Source organism: Sphaerodactylus townsendi, linkage group LG07, assembly GCF_021028975.2.
Source record: "Sphaerodactylus townsendi isolate TG3544 linkage group LG07, MPM_Stown_v2.3, whole genome shotgun sequence".
In the NCBI taxonomy this organism is placed as follows: Eukaryota; Metazoa; Chordata; class Lepidosauria; order Squamata; family Sphaerodactylidae; genus Sphaerodactylus; species Sphaerodactylus townsendi.
Window position 1 is genome coordinate 95,261,234 of NC_059431.1, and position 18,341 is coordinate 95,279,574.

At 42.7% G+C, this 18,341-nt stretch overlaps 1 protein-coding gene across 1 annotated transcript in view; it reads right to left on the reverse strand.

Annotated features, from left to right (window-relative positions):
• Positions 1-17,847: 17,847 nt before the first annotated feature.
• CD4 (CD4 molecule) overlaps positions 17,848-18,341 on the reverse strand; it is a 45,264-nt gene continuing 44,770 nt past the window's right edge. The window contains exon 10 of the mRNA XM_048504392.1: positions 17,848-17,878. Within this exon, the coding sequence (XP_048360349.1) occupies positions 17,848-17,878 (31 nt within the window). The remainder of the gene's footprint in view (positions 17,879-18,341) is intronic.

The following is an 18,341-nucleotide window of genomic DNA, read 5'->3' on the forward strand; positions in this document are numbered from 1 at the left end:
GCGGGACCTTGGTGAGTTCCGCAGGGCCTTAAGCCCGAAAGCTAGTTCCATTCAGGCTTTTGGGAGGTATTGGTCTTTGATCGTGCACACTCGGCTTCATCATAACATCGGATGGATTCCCTGCTGTTCCCCTCGAAGGTTTTAATCCAAGTTGGATGCCATCTGTTGTATATCATTGATTTTGCTATCGCCGTTTTTAATGGGGTTTTATCCATCTAAATATCAATAGTAACAATAACAGCTGCGAGGTTATTGTAATGTATTCGTTAATGTGAATAGAACCTATATATTTATCTATGGTTGTTGTTCTATCTAATTGCACTCTATCTGTTAATTTGTTGTGCACCGCCCTGAGCCCTCTGGGGGAGGGCGGTCAATCATCATCATCATCATCATCATCATCATCATCATCATCATCATCATCATCATCATCATCATCATCATCATCATCATCATCATCTCTATGCCTATTAAAGGTTAATAAATAATAATAATAATAATAATAATAATAATAATAATAATAATAATAATAATAATAATAATATATAGCATGTGTTTCTTCACTCTCATGTAATAATAATAATAATAATAAAAAGAGGCAGCGTTCCTGCTGGATCCACATCACGTAATACTCTGCCGATACATTAATACGCAACTTCCTAAGGCCCTCTGGATTTATATGCTCGAATTGTAATGAAGGCCAACAACCAGCTAAAGATCTGGCAGCTGTGAAATCTACAACAACAACAACAACAACAATAATAATAAAATGAGAAGGTCAAGATCCTGTGGGACTTTCGAATCCAAATGGACAAAAGTGTTGAGAAACACAATACACCCTGCGACATCACCGTGATCAAGTTGACAAGAAAGTGGAGCATCATCGACATAGCCAGGTCCCCTGTGACAGCAGGGTCATTGAAAAAAAGAACACGTAGAAGGTCACTAGATACCGTGATTTGAAGGAAATCCAGCTTCCAGTGTCTATGGCACAAACCAGCTGAGGTCGTCCCAGTGGCCCTAATCGTATGCTCGGGCGCCATCCCATCAAACACTATAGGGCAGCTTGCATCTTTGGTAAACACATCTTCGAATTGACAAAATTAACATCTGTCCAACTTCAGAAGGCAGCCCTGCTGGTAATCTAAGGCACGAATAATACAGCTGATACATTACAACTTCCTGGGTATGGGTCTCTGGGTGAGGCTTTCGAATTGTAATGAGAAAGGGCCAACAACCAGCTAAAGATCTCAGCAGCTGTGAAATCTACAATATATATAATATGTAATAATATATACTAATAACACAACAATAATAACAACAATAACAATAATAATAATAACCAATAATAATATATAATAATAATACACATTAATACTAATAATCCCCCCACCGGTGCCGCCTTCGTCGCTGGCGGGGGGCTTAACTGCTTCTGTGGATGTTGAGAGGCTGTGCTGTAGCATGGTAGCAAACTACCGGCAAGGTCTGCCAACCATGCCATGAGTGGTCTCTAAATTGAGTGAGAAAGGACTAAGGTGCACCCAACCCATTAAAATATGGTGAAACAAACTCAAAAAAAAGAAAGTCTATACTGGCTCGCCTGCCCAGGATAATAAGGACTGGGGCGGGTGCTGGTGAACCTGGGCATCTGTCGACAAGTGGGCTACAGGAACCAGGACCCATTGCTGAGCAACCAGGGCATGGACCTGGAGGGCAACTGGAAGCAAAACAACTACCAAAGCGGCAGAAATTTTCAATGTCAGAGAATCGAACTGTCATGAACTGCTACCATAAATCGGAACCCCAAAAGCGTGGCTACCAAAAACGGATGTACCGGCTGTGGAAACTCAACTGTAACTGAACTGAGACTTGCTGACCAGAGGCGATTCATAACCAGGAACAAGGTGTTCAGTGAAGTTGAACTTGAAGAAATACGGAAAAATCATGAAACAGTAGAACAGGCAACTGTGGAGACAATTGTAGGAGTTCTAACAATATCTGAGTCCACTGAACATTTTGAGCCAGAAGAAAATGCAGAAATTTTGCATGAAAAACCTGTGGCCATTTTTCTCGCATTAATCTGGCACATTGACCACAAGGCAACAAGAACTTAAAGAGAAAATTTTGACCTATGCTGCATCAAAGGAAGAAAGGCAAAGACTGCCAACATTGAAAACAGTACCAAGAAAACATCTGGCACCTCTAATGGAAGATGTGAATGCTGCACTCGCAACTATCCAGATAACATCAATGGAGGAAACTAATCAGCTTGCATACAGTACAGCAGTGATTGTAACACAAGAATTGGGGATACAAAAACTGAAGCCCGCAAGAAAAATGACTGGAAAACCCAAATGGAAAATCAGGCTTGGAGTTAAAAATCAAGAATCCCACTGCATCAGATGCAAGCAATCTAGGAAGAACATGAAGGAACAAAACTGAAAAATGTGCAAAATAAAGAATAACCTGATTAAAAAATACTGGCTGCAACACAAGAAAAAATTGAAGAAGCACTTCTGAAATTGTGAAACAACAAATCTACAGCAACAGCCGTAGAAAAAATTGAACGCATATGAAGCTTCAGAGTCATCAACAGTAATAAAACAAAATCAACTTCTTTTCAATCTGATCAGCTAAGGCCGGTTCTACCAGAGTCTGAGCAGGCAGCTGTGCAGGAATGAAAAACCAGAAAAAAAACAGCTACAAATACATTCTGGAAAGATTTGTGGGAAACAGAAAAAAAGGCTACAACAACAATGCTAGTTGGATAAAAGACTTTGAAAAGAAATTTTCAAAAGAACAAGATGAGAAACTTGGAAATAACAACAGAAAATGATCAGTAAAAAAGAGTGAAGAAAAGTCAAAAATTGGACATCACCTGGCAAGCGGCTGATCAGTTGCATGGATTTTGGCTCTCGAATATCTGACCAGCCTGCACTCAAAAAAAATGGCCGAACAATTCAATGAAATGCTGCACAGAAGCTGGAAACATCAGTGAATGGATAGTAACTGGGAAAACATATTTGATACAGAAAGATTCAGCAAAAGGGACAATACCAGGAAACTACGGGCCAATAACGTGTTTGCCTACAATGTTCCGGAAACTGCTGACAGAGCATAATTGCTGATCAAATCCAAGATTACTTGGAGGCAAATAACATCTTGCCAGTAGAACAAAAAAAGTTTGATAAATAAAAGAAGAAGTAGGAGGCACCAAATATCAGCTTCTGATTGATAAAAGAATGATACTCGAGAACTGCAAAAGCCGCAAAACAAACCTGTATAATAACGTGGATTCTGATTACAAAAAAGCATTCGAAACTCACATGCCACACAGTTGGAATCATCAAATGTCTGGATGTCATTGGGAGTTTGTGTGAAAATATTGGCGCAAGTTTACTCAAAATGCAATGAAACACTGGGAAGAAAGAACTTGGAGTTGTTCAGGGCAGACGGCAAAGCTACGGAACTTCATCAACATCAAGAGAGGAATTTACCAGGGTGACTCATTGTCACCATTGTTGTTCATCATTTACAATGATCCCACTGTCAATCTATTCTACAAAAAACAAACCTGGGCTATCAAACTGCAAGAAATTCACCAAAAATCTACGCCACTCTGGTTGCAGTAACATGGATGATCTAAAGCTTTATGGAAAATCAGAAACGCGGAAATTCAGTCACCTGACCAACACAGTCCAGAATCTTCGGCAATGACATTAGTATGGAGTTCGAAAACTTGGACAAATGCGCCACAGTGCGCATTGAAGAAGAAAGGAAAATTACTGACAGTAAGGGCATTAGAGATGCCTAATGGAAAAAAACCATAAAGTGCAATCAACCTGAATCCTATAAATACCTGGGAATACTACAGCTGGACAAACATCAAGCTATGGACGCCTGTGAAAAATGTGGTCAGCAGAGAATAAGGTCCAAAGGGTCAGAAAAAATTTTGAAGAGCAAATTAAACGGCGGAATTAACGATCAAGGCTATCAACACCTGGGCCATACCCGTCATCAGATTACACTTAACTGGAATTCATTGAACTGGGCCTTAAGCAGAGCTGGATGATCTGGACAGAAAAACAAGAAAACTGATGACAATCCACTACTCATTACACCTCGCGTAGTGATGTTGACAGACTTTACCTACCCAGAAAATCAGGAGGTAGAGGGCTTCTGCAAGTTGAAACAAACGGTGGAAGAAGAGAAGAAACTATGCGTACTGGCAACAGATTATGTGAAAACAGTGAAGAACCAGCAGCATTGATGGAAGTCAACAGCAGAAAACTACTCAAAGTGCAAAGACAAAGAGTGAGAATACCCGTAAAAATACTACTGCAAAGCAGAAGAGAAAACTGGCAAAAGAAGGAAACTCTCCATGGACAGTTCCTAGAAAAAAATTGAGGACAAAATTGACGCTGAAGGAAAAAAAAACTCTGGTTGTGGCTCTGCCACAAATGGAACTTCTTTGAAAAGGAGACTGAGAGCTTGATTCTGGTGCAGCTCCAAGAACAAGCAATTCGAACAAACGCTTCATCAAAGCCAGAATTGAAAAAAAGTCAACTACCGATCCCAAGTGCAGACTCTGCAAGGGAAGCAGACAGAAGAACAATAGATCACATACTTAGCTGCTGCAAGAAGATCACAAGCAGACGGACTACAAGCAGAGGCATAATTACCGTTGCTCCAGGATGATTCACTGGAACTTGTGCCACAACTACCATCTGCCTGTGACAACCAAAGAACTGGTGGGAATCACAAACCTGAAAAGGTCAATACTGAAAATGAACGACGAAAAAACTACTCTGGGACTTCCGAATTCCAGACTGACAAAGTTTTTGGAACACAATACTCCTGATACTCCTGCAATGATTGTGGAAAAAAAAAAAGAGTGGATAGTTGATGTTGCAATTCCTGGTGACAGCAGGATTGATGAGAAGCAACTGGAAAAACTTACACGATACGAGGATTTAAGGATTGAACTACAAAGACTCTGGCACAAACCAGTACAGGTGGTCCCAGTGGTGATCGGCACACTGGGTGCAGTGCCTAAAGATCTTGAACGGCACTTAAAAACAATTGGCGCTGACAAAATCACCATATGTCAGCTGCAAAAGGCCACCCTACTCGGATCTGCACGCATTATTCGTCGATACATCACACAGTCCTAGATGCTTGGGAAGTGTCCGACGTGTGATGTAATACAAAATCCAGCATATTGATCTTGTTTGCTGTGTATAACTGTTTTATAATAATAATAATAGTAATAGTAATAGTAATAGTAATAGTAATAGTAATAGTAATAGTAATAGTAATAGTAATAGTAATAATAATAATATACCTTTACATGTTTTGGTGCAGCTCAGCATTTACTTAACCCATCTGGAGGTTGGCATCCCTATTCTGTCCCCATCATTTCCAGATGCAAGGAAAGAAGAGCTCTACCTGTTGTGGGAAGAGGAAGGGAGAAGGAGTTTGTAAGCTGCCTTGAGACTGCTTAAAGTTTGAGAAAAGCAGGGTATAAAAACCAACTATTCTTCTTCAGGTTAAGGTGGTTTCTTATGTTCCAGTTTGCTTGTTTGTGGTTTCCAAAGACTGGATCCTCAATGTACATTTTAGCCTCGAAAACAGTTGCTCCCCCAATATAGATTGGGTCTAGGCGCAGGGGTCTGCAACCTGCGGCTCTCCAGATGTTCATGGACAACAAATCCCATCAGCCCCTGCCCATCATAGGGGCTCAGAAAAGAGGATTTTAAGTCTCCAAAACTGTGTTTTCCCTCCTGGTCTGCATTGGAAGGAAGGAAGGAAGGAAGGAAGGAAGGAAGGAAGGAAGGAAGGAAGGAAGGAAGGAAGGAAGGAAGGAAGGAAGATCTGAACACACATGAAGCTTTCTTCTACTGAATCAGACCAGCTATTCACAAAGGTCAGTATTGCCCACTCATAAATGGCAACTTCTTTATTCAACCAAGGTAGCAACATGTTCTCCCCGTGCCTTTGGAATCCAACTTAACTATGGGGTCAGTGCCCCCCATCTATCAATCAATAAAGAGCTTTTATGCTAGCGCAGTTTAACAGCTTTTCACCAGCTACTACAGCCAGCAGATACCATCAAATTCCTATACAAATGAGCCTATGTCACTGTGAAGGAAGGGTACCAGAAAACCTATCCCATATTCTTTTGGACTGCCAACTTAACACAGATCTGTGTCCTCTAGAGGTTAAACTCCTGCTATTATCAAGGAATATTCACCATCCTGCTCACATAGTGTGCTTTTTGCTGAACGATCGTAACCATGAAATCACTATCTCAGTCACCTCTTTCCTGGTGCTTATCCTCAAGAGACATCAATTAAATTGATTGCTTTTATCAACCCATGACATGCTTTTTTCCTGGGCTTTTAAGATTATGGGATGCTCTGTTTTGTTTATTACACTTGTTTATGCTAATACAGGCGTGAAATGAATTGTCTATTCAGACTCGCAGTGGCTTTCCAGGGTCTCAGGAAGAGGTTTTTCATATCAAACAGTCCTTTTTAAACTGGATGCCAAGGACTGATTTGGGGACCTTCTATATGCCCAGCAGATGCTGTTACCCGCTGCTTGGGCAACAATTACTCAGACCAGAACACAATTTTATAAAATAAAATAAAAGAATGTATTCCTAATTCCGGGTAGCAGCAACCTGGCCCAGCAGAGGGGAGAGTTTTTAACAGAGGACCCAAAGTAGCAAGCCTCCAGCAGCAACTGCCCAACTCCTGGGCAAAGTTCAGGATTCTTATAGTGTTTTGGGGGTGTTACAGAAGAAAAATAATACAGGTGATTAACAACAAAAGAAGGACCATTAAGCAAAGCAAGTTTCGCAAGACCTGCTCCTATGAGATTTCCTTTGGAGGGAAACCTTATCTAGGGGGTGTGTATGAGAGTGTATTGTTTGGTAGCTTGATCCAATCAAGAGTACAATGGGAGCAGTGCAGAGAGCAATTACATGAGGGAGGAAACTAGTTTTTCAGGCTGCAGGAAAACTTATAGGAAAATATCTTTTACAGAAACAGATTTTTAAAACTTAACAGAATATATCTAACTAAATAATAAGAAGACAAAATAAAATATGATTTTCTTTTGGCCACCAGTAACAGTGCTCTTCCACTGAGCCACAGAAAGACATCTTTCACCTCTGTCCTTGCGACACAAGAGCTGGATCGATTAATGTTCATTCCTCTCTGTTCTCCAGGCAACTTTAAACAAAAACCCAGAAAAAATATGGAATTTTGCTTTTATATGTGATAGCAGGAGCAAGAATATTTATACGCCAAAAATGGAAAACTTTATGGATCCCTACAATAGAAGAATGTATTGCCAAAGGCTTTCACAGCTGGAATCAACAGACTGTTGTGGGTTTTCTGGACTGTGTGGCTGAGTGTGGTTGTTTTTGCTCCTAACATTTCACCCGCGTGGCTGGCATCTTCAGAGGCATGTCACAATAAGATGTGTTTCTCTCTGTGGCACAGTGTGGAGTGAGGTGGCAAAACATATACCCCACCATGCAATCATTCCACACTGGAGAGACAATCATCTTACCACACCATGCCTCTGGAGATGGCAGCCATAGATGTGGGCACAACTTTAGGAGCAAAAACTACCAGACCACAGCCACACAGCCTGGACAACCCACAACAGCCGAAAGAAGAATGGTTTGTGAATATATTGAAATTGGCGGAGATGGCTAAGCTTACTTCTTTGATTAAAAACAAGAACTTATCTAAATTCATTGATAATTGCAACCCCCTGATGGACTTTTTGTTTAAAACTGGAAAAATATGAGCTGATGGTTTGTGGATTTGAGGAACAGAAGAACAATAAAATAGACGTAACAGAGAAAACAGTGAATCTTGTTAGTAATAATATTTAAGAATTGATTTTATAGTTGTAACTAGAGCAAGGAGTAAATTTTAAAGGGTGCTTATATTTGGCGCAGAGAAAGTCAGGAGCCCTCTTTCCCCCTTCTTTTCTGGAGCATGGTTTTTGGTTTTGTTACTGTCTGTTGATTTTTGTTTGTCTTTAAAAAGTCCAAACAATAAAAAGTTATCCTCCCATCTCAAATAAACCCCAGTCTAGAAAGTTGCACATTCCCAACAGAGTTTGATTGAAGACTGCCAAAGGGAAGGGAATAACATTCCCTGTGTTGACTCTTGAGTGGAGAAACTCAGGGATGCAAAACAGGGAGATATAGGAGGAAAGGAGGGCTGTGGCGGGGATGGGCGGGAAAGGCTCAGGGAGTTCCCATTCTTGAGCTACCACTACTGAACAAGCCCTACTTTCAGATTGGCCCCATGGTCAAAGTTGCTGAGAAAATGTAAGGAAGCTGCAGCAAAAATGCATATCCTTCCTGTTCCAGGCCAGAAACTGGTAGATTTGGACTGCTACCATACATGTTGTATACGCCATCTTGGCGTAGTGATCTTACATTATTATATATGGCAATATATGATACCCAGCATAATGCAGCAGTTAGAGTATCCAACTAGAGTCTGGGAGGGACCCAGGTTCGAGTTCCCACTGTGGGAATGGACCAGAATGCCTACAAATTGTATTTGATACTAAGGAATATTAAGTTTGTATGAACCAAAGATTTCTAAGAATCAAAATGGGGTTTCTGTATAGAGACCAGCAGGACTGCATGTTAGCAGATGGTCAAACTGCATGTTAGAAGCTTGTCAGTGATTATGCAGGCAAGCAAAGATAAATATCTTTAAGATCTTGTCACTAAAGGTTAATACGTGACAGAAGACATATACATTTATAACTTTGTTTTTGTTAGAACCAGCTATAGGGGATGCCTAAGGTAAATAAATAGAATCATAAAAGAGATCAGAGGTTAGAATAGAAATGAATATGATTAGTTAAATGGAAAAAGTGTTTTTATATTTATGTTAAAAGAACACAGAAATGACAATGAGAGATTCATATGTACTTGTATTTTACTATAATTCTATTGTATTAGAATCAAATGGTATAAGTGTTAGAATCAATGTTTGTATAATCTGTTAAAGTAAAATAATTTCAAACTGGGAAAAGGGAAGTTTTATTATCTTAAAGAATGTATGTAAAAATCTGCATACCCTGGGGAGGTATCTCTCTTCGGGGAGCAAACTTAGAAAAGTAGGAAAACAGGTTATTCTTGGAAACCAGAAAAGGCAGAAGTTAGTTTTATTGCAGCCGTTTGCATATGGGCAGAGGGACGTGAGCAAACAGCATGCAGCGTTTGCATAGCAGAAAGAAGCAAACTATCCAATGGGATTTTAAGATTCATGCTTATAGCACGTGAAAGGGGTATGGATTATGTACGTGGGTATGGGGATGAACTGTGAAGTATGTATTTTTTGTATCTATAAAGACTAAGGTCTTTCGTATGGTGGGTGTGTCTCTCTTTCGAGAGCACCCAGAGGGGTTACCTTCTGTCAGAGATCTATATTCTGTTCAGTAAAATGTTCTGTTTGTTTCTGATGTCACATGTCTGATGCTTTTGGGGGGTTTGTTTCCAACCTATCTTTTCTCAAGACAGCTGCGCAGGCCGGATATGGGTTCTGGCCTCACACCACTCTGCCAAGAAGGCTGGCTGGATGACCTTGGGCCTGTCACACACTCTCAGCCCAAGGCACCTCATAGCGTGTGAGGTTAAAACGGAGATCAGAATGAAACAAACCATTGGGGAGAGAGGAGGGGTCTAAACCAAGTAAATAAATACATTGGGATGGAATAAAATGAATGAATGAAAGGCCCTCTCACACAGTCCTCCTCCTCAAGATACTTCACCCTTACAAAATGGCCTTTCTTCCCCCTTCCCCAAGCCAACTAGTCTGAAATCCTATCTTGCTTTTCCTTAACATCCCGTTGCACATGTAAGTGAAGTTTTCACTGGCACAAAACTGTTGTGATAGTGCACAATTGTACATATATTTAAAAAGAACACCCACAGATAGTTCACTGTAGGATAAAGAGGAAAGGAAAGAGGCAGAAGCATCCGTCTTGTTAATCCCTGAAGATTTGGGGATGTCAGGGGGTAGGAAATGTCCTTCATAGTCACTCAGACATTGCTGACTCAAAGGGGCCAAGCAGCGCTCTCCCCTTGAGAGGGAGGATGATTCACAGGGCCTGTGTGTGATTGACGGCAGTGGGCCATCACAGCCTCGTGCTCAGCAGCAGAAATAAACTTGGGACTAAAGACGACTTCCAGTGTTCCATCAAGCTGGTTACTGGGCCAACTCTGTACCATATCGCCAGCCAGCGCTGGGACAGTCATTTAGAGTAATATAAGGTTTTCCTCAGACTGAATTCATTCCTTTCTGACCTTCTGCACTTGGCACTAGAAAAAGCAAACACATGTACGACATTTTTCAAAAAGCTCTGCCTTTAAAGCCTGCAGCTTGGCCATAGCTTGCATTTCAAGCACAGGTTGTTCTCCACGTGGATGATGTATACTTCAGTCTTTCGTGACTCAGGGACTTTGCACAGAAGTGTACACTTGCTGTAAAAAAAAATGCTGAACCGCTTGGAGTTGTAGAGCCAGCTTTCCCACCAAGCTTTCCCTCTTCCTCCCCACCCCCTTTGGCCCTGAAAGGCTTTTTCTCCAGCTAAATCATGATGTACTGGAAAGGTGGGGTGCAGGGATGTGAAGGACAGTGCAGTCTCCGTCATGTCTGTGCAGTTGCTAGTTGTGATGGAAGGGAAGGGATGGGGGATGGGGGGGCCCACAGCATCCAGCAGTGGGGTGATTGGGAGTACCTTTTCACACACACACACACAAAATGTGAAAGAGCATCTCACAGTGAAGCATGATACACATTGTAAAAGTGGTGTATCTAGGGAAAATGGAGCCCAGGGCAAAACTTGAGTTTCCCATTCCCCCCTGCCATGACTGCCCACTCCCTACCCTTCCCTCAGTTCTAGGCCTGCTCCGTCTCTTTCCCATTCTCCTCCACCCTCCTCTCTCTCTCTCCACTCCACTCCACACTCACACTCCCCACCTTCAGCCTCCTCCCCTTTTATCCCTGCTCTTCCTTTTTAGGGCTAGCCCCTCCCGCCAATCAAAGAGCAACGCCCTGTCAGTCAGGCCCGACCTGCAGCTGACCAGTCCACAGGCATTCCGTCGGCCCCACCTTGCCGGGGCCTCGCTAGCTCGCACTGGTGTTTCGAGCCGATCTGTATACTCCCCGGCTTGTCCTGCTGCCAGTCCCTTTTGCCTGGTCCCGGGGCTAGCCCGGCCTTTCTCGGGATGCTTTCTGGGGCTTTCCTGTGGCTCCAGCTGTGGGTGACTTCCTTCAGGTCGTATCGATCCAGCTGGCCCTGCTCCAGGATTGAGGTGAGTGCCCCTGTCCCAAGTCCAAGGAGGTGGCAGACTCCCACCCCTAGACAGCATGCCACTACTCCCTGCACGCAGAGTGGTGTGGGCGATTTTCCGCCCCCATATGACTGAATGGCCTCCGCCTGGGGACATACGACCCCACATGCCCCTGTGGGTGGTACACCACTGAATTGTAACTGTCTCTAGTTTAGAGTGCAGACTCAGTTCATGCTCCGTCTGTCCATAAGGATCTGTTATTCCAACTCACCAATGGAAGTTGAAGCCTACATTAGTTTGGAACAGTGATCATCACAGGAATATCCTTTTTCAGACAACAGACATGCTGAGGAGCAGCTCTGACCCTGGGGAAGCACCCATGGCATATTGTAGTTGCATGCACCCACTTCTCCAAGTGGTTAAAGTTCCAGGGGCTTGCCAGGGGTTAATTTCCTTTGGAGGAGAGAGCAATAGAAACTGATAGAATATAGAGGTGGAGATTAGGTGGAAGCACAGAGTGAGAGAGATTCTGCACCCCCTAAGGTGTTTCAGCCAACTTCAAGCAGCATCTGCCTGCTTCTCAGTCCCAGCATACAAAACACTGTGCTTCCTTTTCGCACACACATATCAGCTCCCTTCCTCCAGCTAGGCAGGGTGGGAGGGTCGCCTCTTCCAATCCTGATAGGCACTTAGAAAAAACTATTTCCTGACACTCAAATCCATTAAGGAAGAAAGCTATTAAGGAAATCATTAAGAAACATTATCATTGTGCCAGCCATAAATGCAGGCAAAAAGTTAGGAGCTAAAACTTCCAGACCACAGCCAGGCAGCCCAGAAAACCCACAACAGCCTGATCCACAGAGGCCAAGTCCAGGACACTGCTCTTTCATTTTCTCCACCATGCAGTAACTGACTTCACTCAGTGGCTATTTGTGGGACTATTTAGAAGCAGTTCTGTTTTTTCTCAGAGGGTTGGCCCCAAAGGAATGTGCTTTTACAATCCTTGAGACCTTCCTAGTCATCCCTCTTGTCTCCCGTTCTGTCACCCTAAAGCTATCTGGCCTTACTGAAGGGCTACCTCTAAAGATGTAGGCAGGATAAAGAGGTGAGGAAAAGCTTGATCATTAAGGGGGGGGGGCTTGCCAACCTCCAGTGGACCCCGGGGATATCCTGCTGTTACAATTGATCTCCAGGCCAGTTTCCCTGGAGAAAATTGTTGGGATTTGCAAGTGTCTGTCACAACCAGTCATGGCAGGTTAACTATCTATTTGTATGTAAACAAGATGTTGAGATCACATTCTAATGAGCTGGCCTATTGATTAGGTGTTGACCAAAGTAGTAGCCAATTGTTACATGTCTGTGCACACGTAGGTTGGAATTTCCAGCCTTGTTTGCATGCGGCAGCATCACAAGCAGCATGGAATTCGGGGAAGCTGCATGAACATTCTAAAGGTGACAGTTAAAATCAGTTGGTAGTGTTCTGTTCCCTCACTAGCTCACTCTCTCGACTGCTGCTGAAGCTGGACTGAAAAAGATTTTTCTCTGTGTACTGATGTACCTAAACCTTAAATGCTCTAATGTTAAAAGTGCTACTGACCCCAAAAGATATTGTTATCTAAACCAATTAGCTGTAACAAACTATGAGCTGTGCATGTAACTATATTTGTGATACTTTGTTAATATATATACTGTATATGTTTTCTCTCTCAGTTAAGTACTTATGTTTTATGAACTTCTGAGGCAAAACGGCTGGTCTTTTTGAGAGATACACTATTCTAATTTGACGTGCCGCACAATCCACATTTCTGCTCGTTACTCTGCTTGACAGGATTATATATTCAAGAAGAAGAAGAAGAAGAAGAAGAAGAAGAGGAGGAGGAGGGGGAGGAGGAGGAGGAGGAGTTTGGATTTATATCCCCCCCTTTCTCTCCTGTAGGAGACTCAAAGGCGCTTACAATCTCCTTGCCCTTCCCCCCTCACAACAAACACCCTGTGAGGTGGGTGGGGCTGAGAGAGCTCTGAAAAGCTGTGACTAGCCCAAGGTCACCTAGCTGGCGTGTGTGGGAGTGCACAGGCTAATCTGAATTCCCCAGATAAGCCTCCACAACTCAAGCGGCAGAGCTGGGAATCAAACCCCGTTCCTCCAGATCAGAATGCACCTGCTCTTAGCCACTGCTCGTAGCGGCCACTACGCCACTGCTGCTCCTCTTCTTCTAAATATACCTGTTGCCCTTCAACGTATACCTGAGGTTATAAAGTTAACCTGTTCCTTTATTCTGTACCCACTTGGACCAATGTGCCAGTAGGTAGTACCATACAGTATGTAACAGTATAGAGTAGCGTTTATTGTTTTTCCTCATGTTACCTTACCATTTAAGCTAGTAAACATTTATTTTAGGCAACTCACTAGTATCTGGGTTTTTATTGGTATCTGCTAAACTGTGCTACAAATGTAAATCTACCAACAAAAATAGCTGCTTTGGAGGATATGGTGTTTATACCCTGCTGAGGTTCCCCCCCAAGTCCTCGCCCCCCTAAGCACCCCCACCCCCACCTTAAATCCCCAGGTATTTCCCAAACCAGAGTTGGCAACTCTATTGTTAGGGCTATTTGGGGAAGAGATTTGAAAATGGGGTAACGTGTGGAGGAACTGGGCCTTGTTGTTCCCTCCCTGACCCAGTTTGTTTCAGAAGATTCCAACCTTGCTTGCTTCCTTTTGACTCATCAGGGCCTGTGAGATTTGATCAGTTTGAGAGAGTTGTTCAGAGGCAGAGGGGAGAAAAACAAACAAACCATGCTTTTGGTGGGAGTTGAGAAGGAGAGAGAAATGGAGAAGCAAGAGACTGGGGTAGATTGGCAATGGGACATGTGGGGGGAAAAGAGGGGGGGAAATCAACACCTTGTCATTCAAGATGGTCACATCGGAGCAGATTGCCAAGAGCTCCAGATGAATCTCTCCATCCCGGATGAGTGAGCAACAAGATGACAGATGAGCTTCTCTGTTGATAAATGCAAATGAAGGCACACGGGGACCACTAATCCCCCGCACACACATCTTATGCTGATGGGTTCTGAATTGGCTGTAACCATTTAGGAAAGAAATCCCCGGGTCAAATGAGACAGCTTGCTGGAAATGTCAAGTTAGTGTAGTGCAGTCATGAAAAAAGGCAAATGCAATGCTAGGAATTATTAGGAAGGGACAGGGTATATTTTAAAAAAATTGTAATGCCATTATGTAAGTCTGCAGCGTGCTCGCATTTAGAAGATTGTGTGTTCTTCTAGTTGCGGTTGTAAACTGTTTTTCTTTGGAAGAAAAGACTTAAGGATTTGGGGATTTATTGTTTAGAAGAAAAGATAATGGCTAAAGGGGACATAGATTTAAGAAATCCCCAGTGATACAGTGGGGGAAGGATACGCAAGAGTGCAGATTTGTTCTTGGAAATATAGTGGCTGTGTGAATGAATCCAGATCCACAGTGCGGTGGAGACAAATCTCCTCTCCACACAAGCTTCCCTTAAGCAGTTCAGTGAAGCTCAGCCTTGATCCTCATCTGCACTACAAGGATTATAATACTGGGCTACTTCACAGGGCTGTTGTAAAAATGGCAGCAACAACGAACGTGCAGCTCTTGGGATGCCGAAAGCTCCAACTAAGTCCTGAACTATTGTGAAGTTTATTCACAGGTGACCACAAAGGATGGGAAATTCTACCATACTGTTCCACAGACAACTGACGGACAGTTGAGCTAGATGACTTTTCCTTCAAAGAGCGTGCAGTGCCTCAAATGTGACATTCTATGCATGAAGTGCCAGAACACTTAAATCATACATTTTCTGTTTTCAGCTCCAGCTCAATGGACTTACAACCTTATCAGCATTTGAACATGTGGCAGATAGATGACAATTACATATGGACATTTGGACTTTTGGAAACTTTTTATAAAACCTTATACATAGACTTGGTATTACAGTTGTAACATTTTCTATTTCATTTCTGTTGGGGGGTTGTACTTAAAAGTGTGTGTGTGTGTGTGTGTGTATGTACAGATAGATAGACACATATATTAAAATTTTTCTATTTCCAACTCAGTAAAAGTTTTAGTTGTTACTCTGCTGGTTCTGTGGTTTGTTAGTTTATATGCTCGATTTTGCTTCCAGGTGCCCAAAATAAATCTCATTTGTTTCCAGATACTTCCAGGTTGCCTTGGGATATTAGCCTGCTGGGTGCCCACTTAGAGGGAATTTTCATGAGGGAAATTATACATTCCCCTAGGTTAACACACACAAAACAAGGTGCTGAATCTTGAGTGACAAATAATCAATCCATTTTTATTTGATCTATAAGTATCGATACCACGAGAAAGAATACTTTTGGCTTGAAAGTGTACAATTTCAGAAAAGCTAGATTTAATACAGAGCTTACTGTGTGTCTGCCCATGTGGACCAGGCAAAGTAGAAATGACAGAGTGCTAGTTATTGTATACAAAATGAATACGATGGAGCAATTAGAACTACAGGTGTATTTTCAGAACAGGAGAATGGTTAGAGACACAAGGGTGAGACAAGCATCTTCTTGCACTCCAAGGACCTACGCTGCAGTTCAAAGTTGTTCCATACTCTTCCCACCCACTCTAAAGATTCTTTGCTCTTTTCCTAAACTTTCAGCTTCCATTTATGGGGAGGGATTGTGGCTCATTGGAGGAGCATCTGCTGAGCACAGAAAGCCCCAGGTTCATTCTCTAGCTGGAAATATTAGGTAGGAGGTGATGGGAAAAATCTCTGCCAGGGACCCTGGAGAGCAACCAGATTTGTTTCCTGAGTCCTACACATGAGTGGTGAATACTAATTTGGAAAACTGGGTTCAGTCCCCTACTCTTTCACATTTACTCTTTCACATTTACTCAGGCGCACCTACCTCACAAGGCATCTGTTATGAAGAGGGAAAGGGAAAGCAATTGTAAGCTGGTTTGAGACTCCTTACAGGTAGAGCAAAGTGGGGTACAATAACCCTTACCCAACTCTTTTTCTCTCATTACCACCACATTTCTGACTATGAAACCAGATTTCTTGCTATAAAATTATCTAGAAACATTGTAATTCCATCTGACTGTACCCACGTCGTGAACACATCATGAGCCCAAGGGAATTTTCCAGCTGCTGTTCATTGCAATTTTTCAAACATGACAAAGAAAATATGTCAGAATCAGCAATGTTTGGAAGCAACAGATTAGTTTGTTAGTGAAAAAAATTGAGTTTTCTTAAGAAAATGTGTTCAAAAAATCGATGATTGATATGTGAATATTCATGATATCTGCTCCCATCTCAGCCAGAGCAGGTGAGGTATATGAGAAGCATGGAGCGGGGGGGGGGGGGGATCACAGCCCTTCCTACAGCCATTGGTCAGTTGCTGTGATGTCACAGAGGGATTGGGCAAGCAGCCTGCTGTTAAAAGGAAATGGGAATTCTAAAATCTGTGAGCAAATTTTAGTCAGTGAAGCAATGTATATGTTGCCTGCACACCATGGGCTTTTGAATGAGACCATTAGTCAGGATAAAGTGGAACAGAATGAAAGCCTTTAGGCAAAACTCGTTCATATACTGTCACTGTATAGTGGATTCAGCACAACATATTTATAACGAGTTGCAGTCATTATAAATGAACCCGATTTCCTTTTTTCCTGTTTGCGTGTGTGCCATTTACACGTTCAGGAAGTGGTTTGAGTCCATGGAAACAATTTGAGTTGCTTTTGCACCTCCTGGAAACACTTCTCTTTTTCAAAAATATTTTTCGATGCACGCGTAGCTGAGAAGGCAAACAGAAATGAACTCTTGCAACCAAGCTGATTTTCCCACAGTCCGATTGGCTGCACCTGTGTAGCGTTGCATGTTCCACACGCAACATTTTTTAAAAGGGAAAAAAGGACTATGTGTTACTGTGTAGATCTATGAGTGAAATGGTGGTCATATTTGCTGCCATGGGAAGAAAATGTGCTTGGGGGACTTGGGCAATGGCGGGTGGGCAGAATCTTCCCATCATGGTGGACGGCAGAAGACATGAAAGTAAAAGGGGGGGAAGGGAGGGGGGAATCAGCCAGTGGGCAGGAATGGTTGGGTGGGAAGAATGAAGAATCTCCTGCCTGTTGTGTTTGTGTGGGAATACCTTCAACCCAGGATTTTACAAAAAGAGTTTAGCAATGTTTGGAAAACCCAGGTTGAGAGGAATATAACGGGCTTAAGTCATTTGGGAGGAAAGACCTGTGTGAAGTTCTTCCCCAAAATTCTATTTAAACCGCCCTGAAAATGTTCTATTTGTGGAGTGCAGAATCCACCTATAATTATATAAAAGAAGGTTAGATCAGGTGTCCCAAAGAAAACTCTTTGTATTTACATTCAGTATGTCTCTGTCTTGTAATGCAGGTGCATGTTCAGATAGGTAATACAACAAGACAAAACAGTGAAATGAGCCACCGATGGATTAGGTATCACGAGCAGAGTTGTTGCTGGATTTCAGGTGTGGTGGTAATCATTGCTTTTCTTTCTGGAAGAGAAAATAGTGACATACATTCTCTATGACACAGGCCCGCAGGCAGCAGGAAAAACAGGGTGCGCTTTTACCCTAGAAGAACAAGTTTCAGGGTCAAACTACATCATATGGCTGACACAAGTTGGGTCACAGGGGCATAACTCAACTTGCAATCAGACATACACAGGGGGAACCCACCTTAAACAGCACTTCTTCACTTGATGCTGTGAGGGAGTACTGACTCATGGGGACCCCTTTCATGGGGTTTTCTGGCCAAGGGAAGGGCAGAGGTAGTCTGCCATTGCCTTCTCCTGCATAGCATCCCCAGTCTTCCTTGGTGGACCACCATACAAATATTGGCTCAGGTGCCAAGCTCTGATGACAGCTAGATAAGCTAGGTGATTTCAGCTGCTACCAAGTATACATGGAGACCTCAACAAAGCAAATAACACCCCCTTAGCCCATTTCAGTTCAGGAA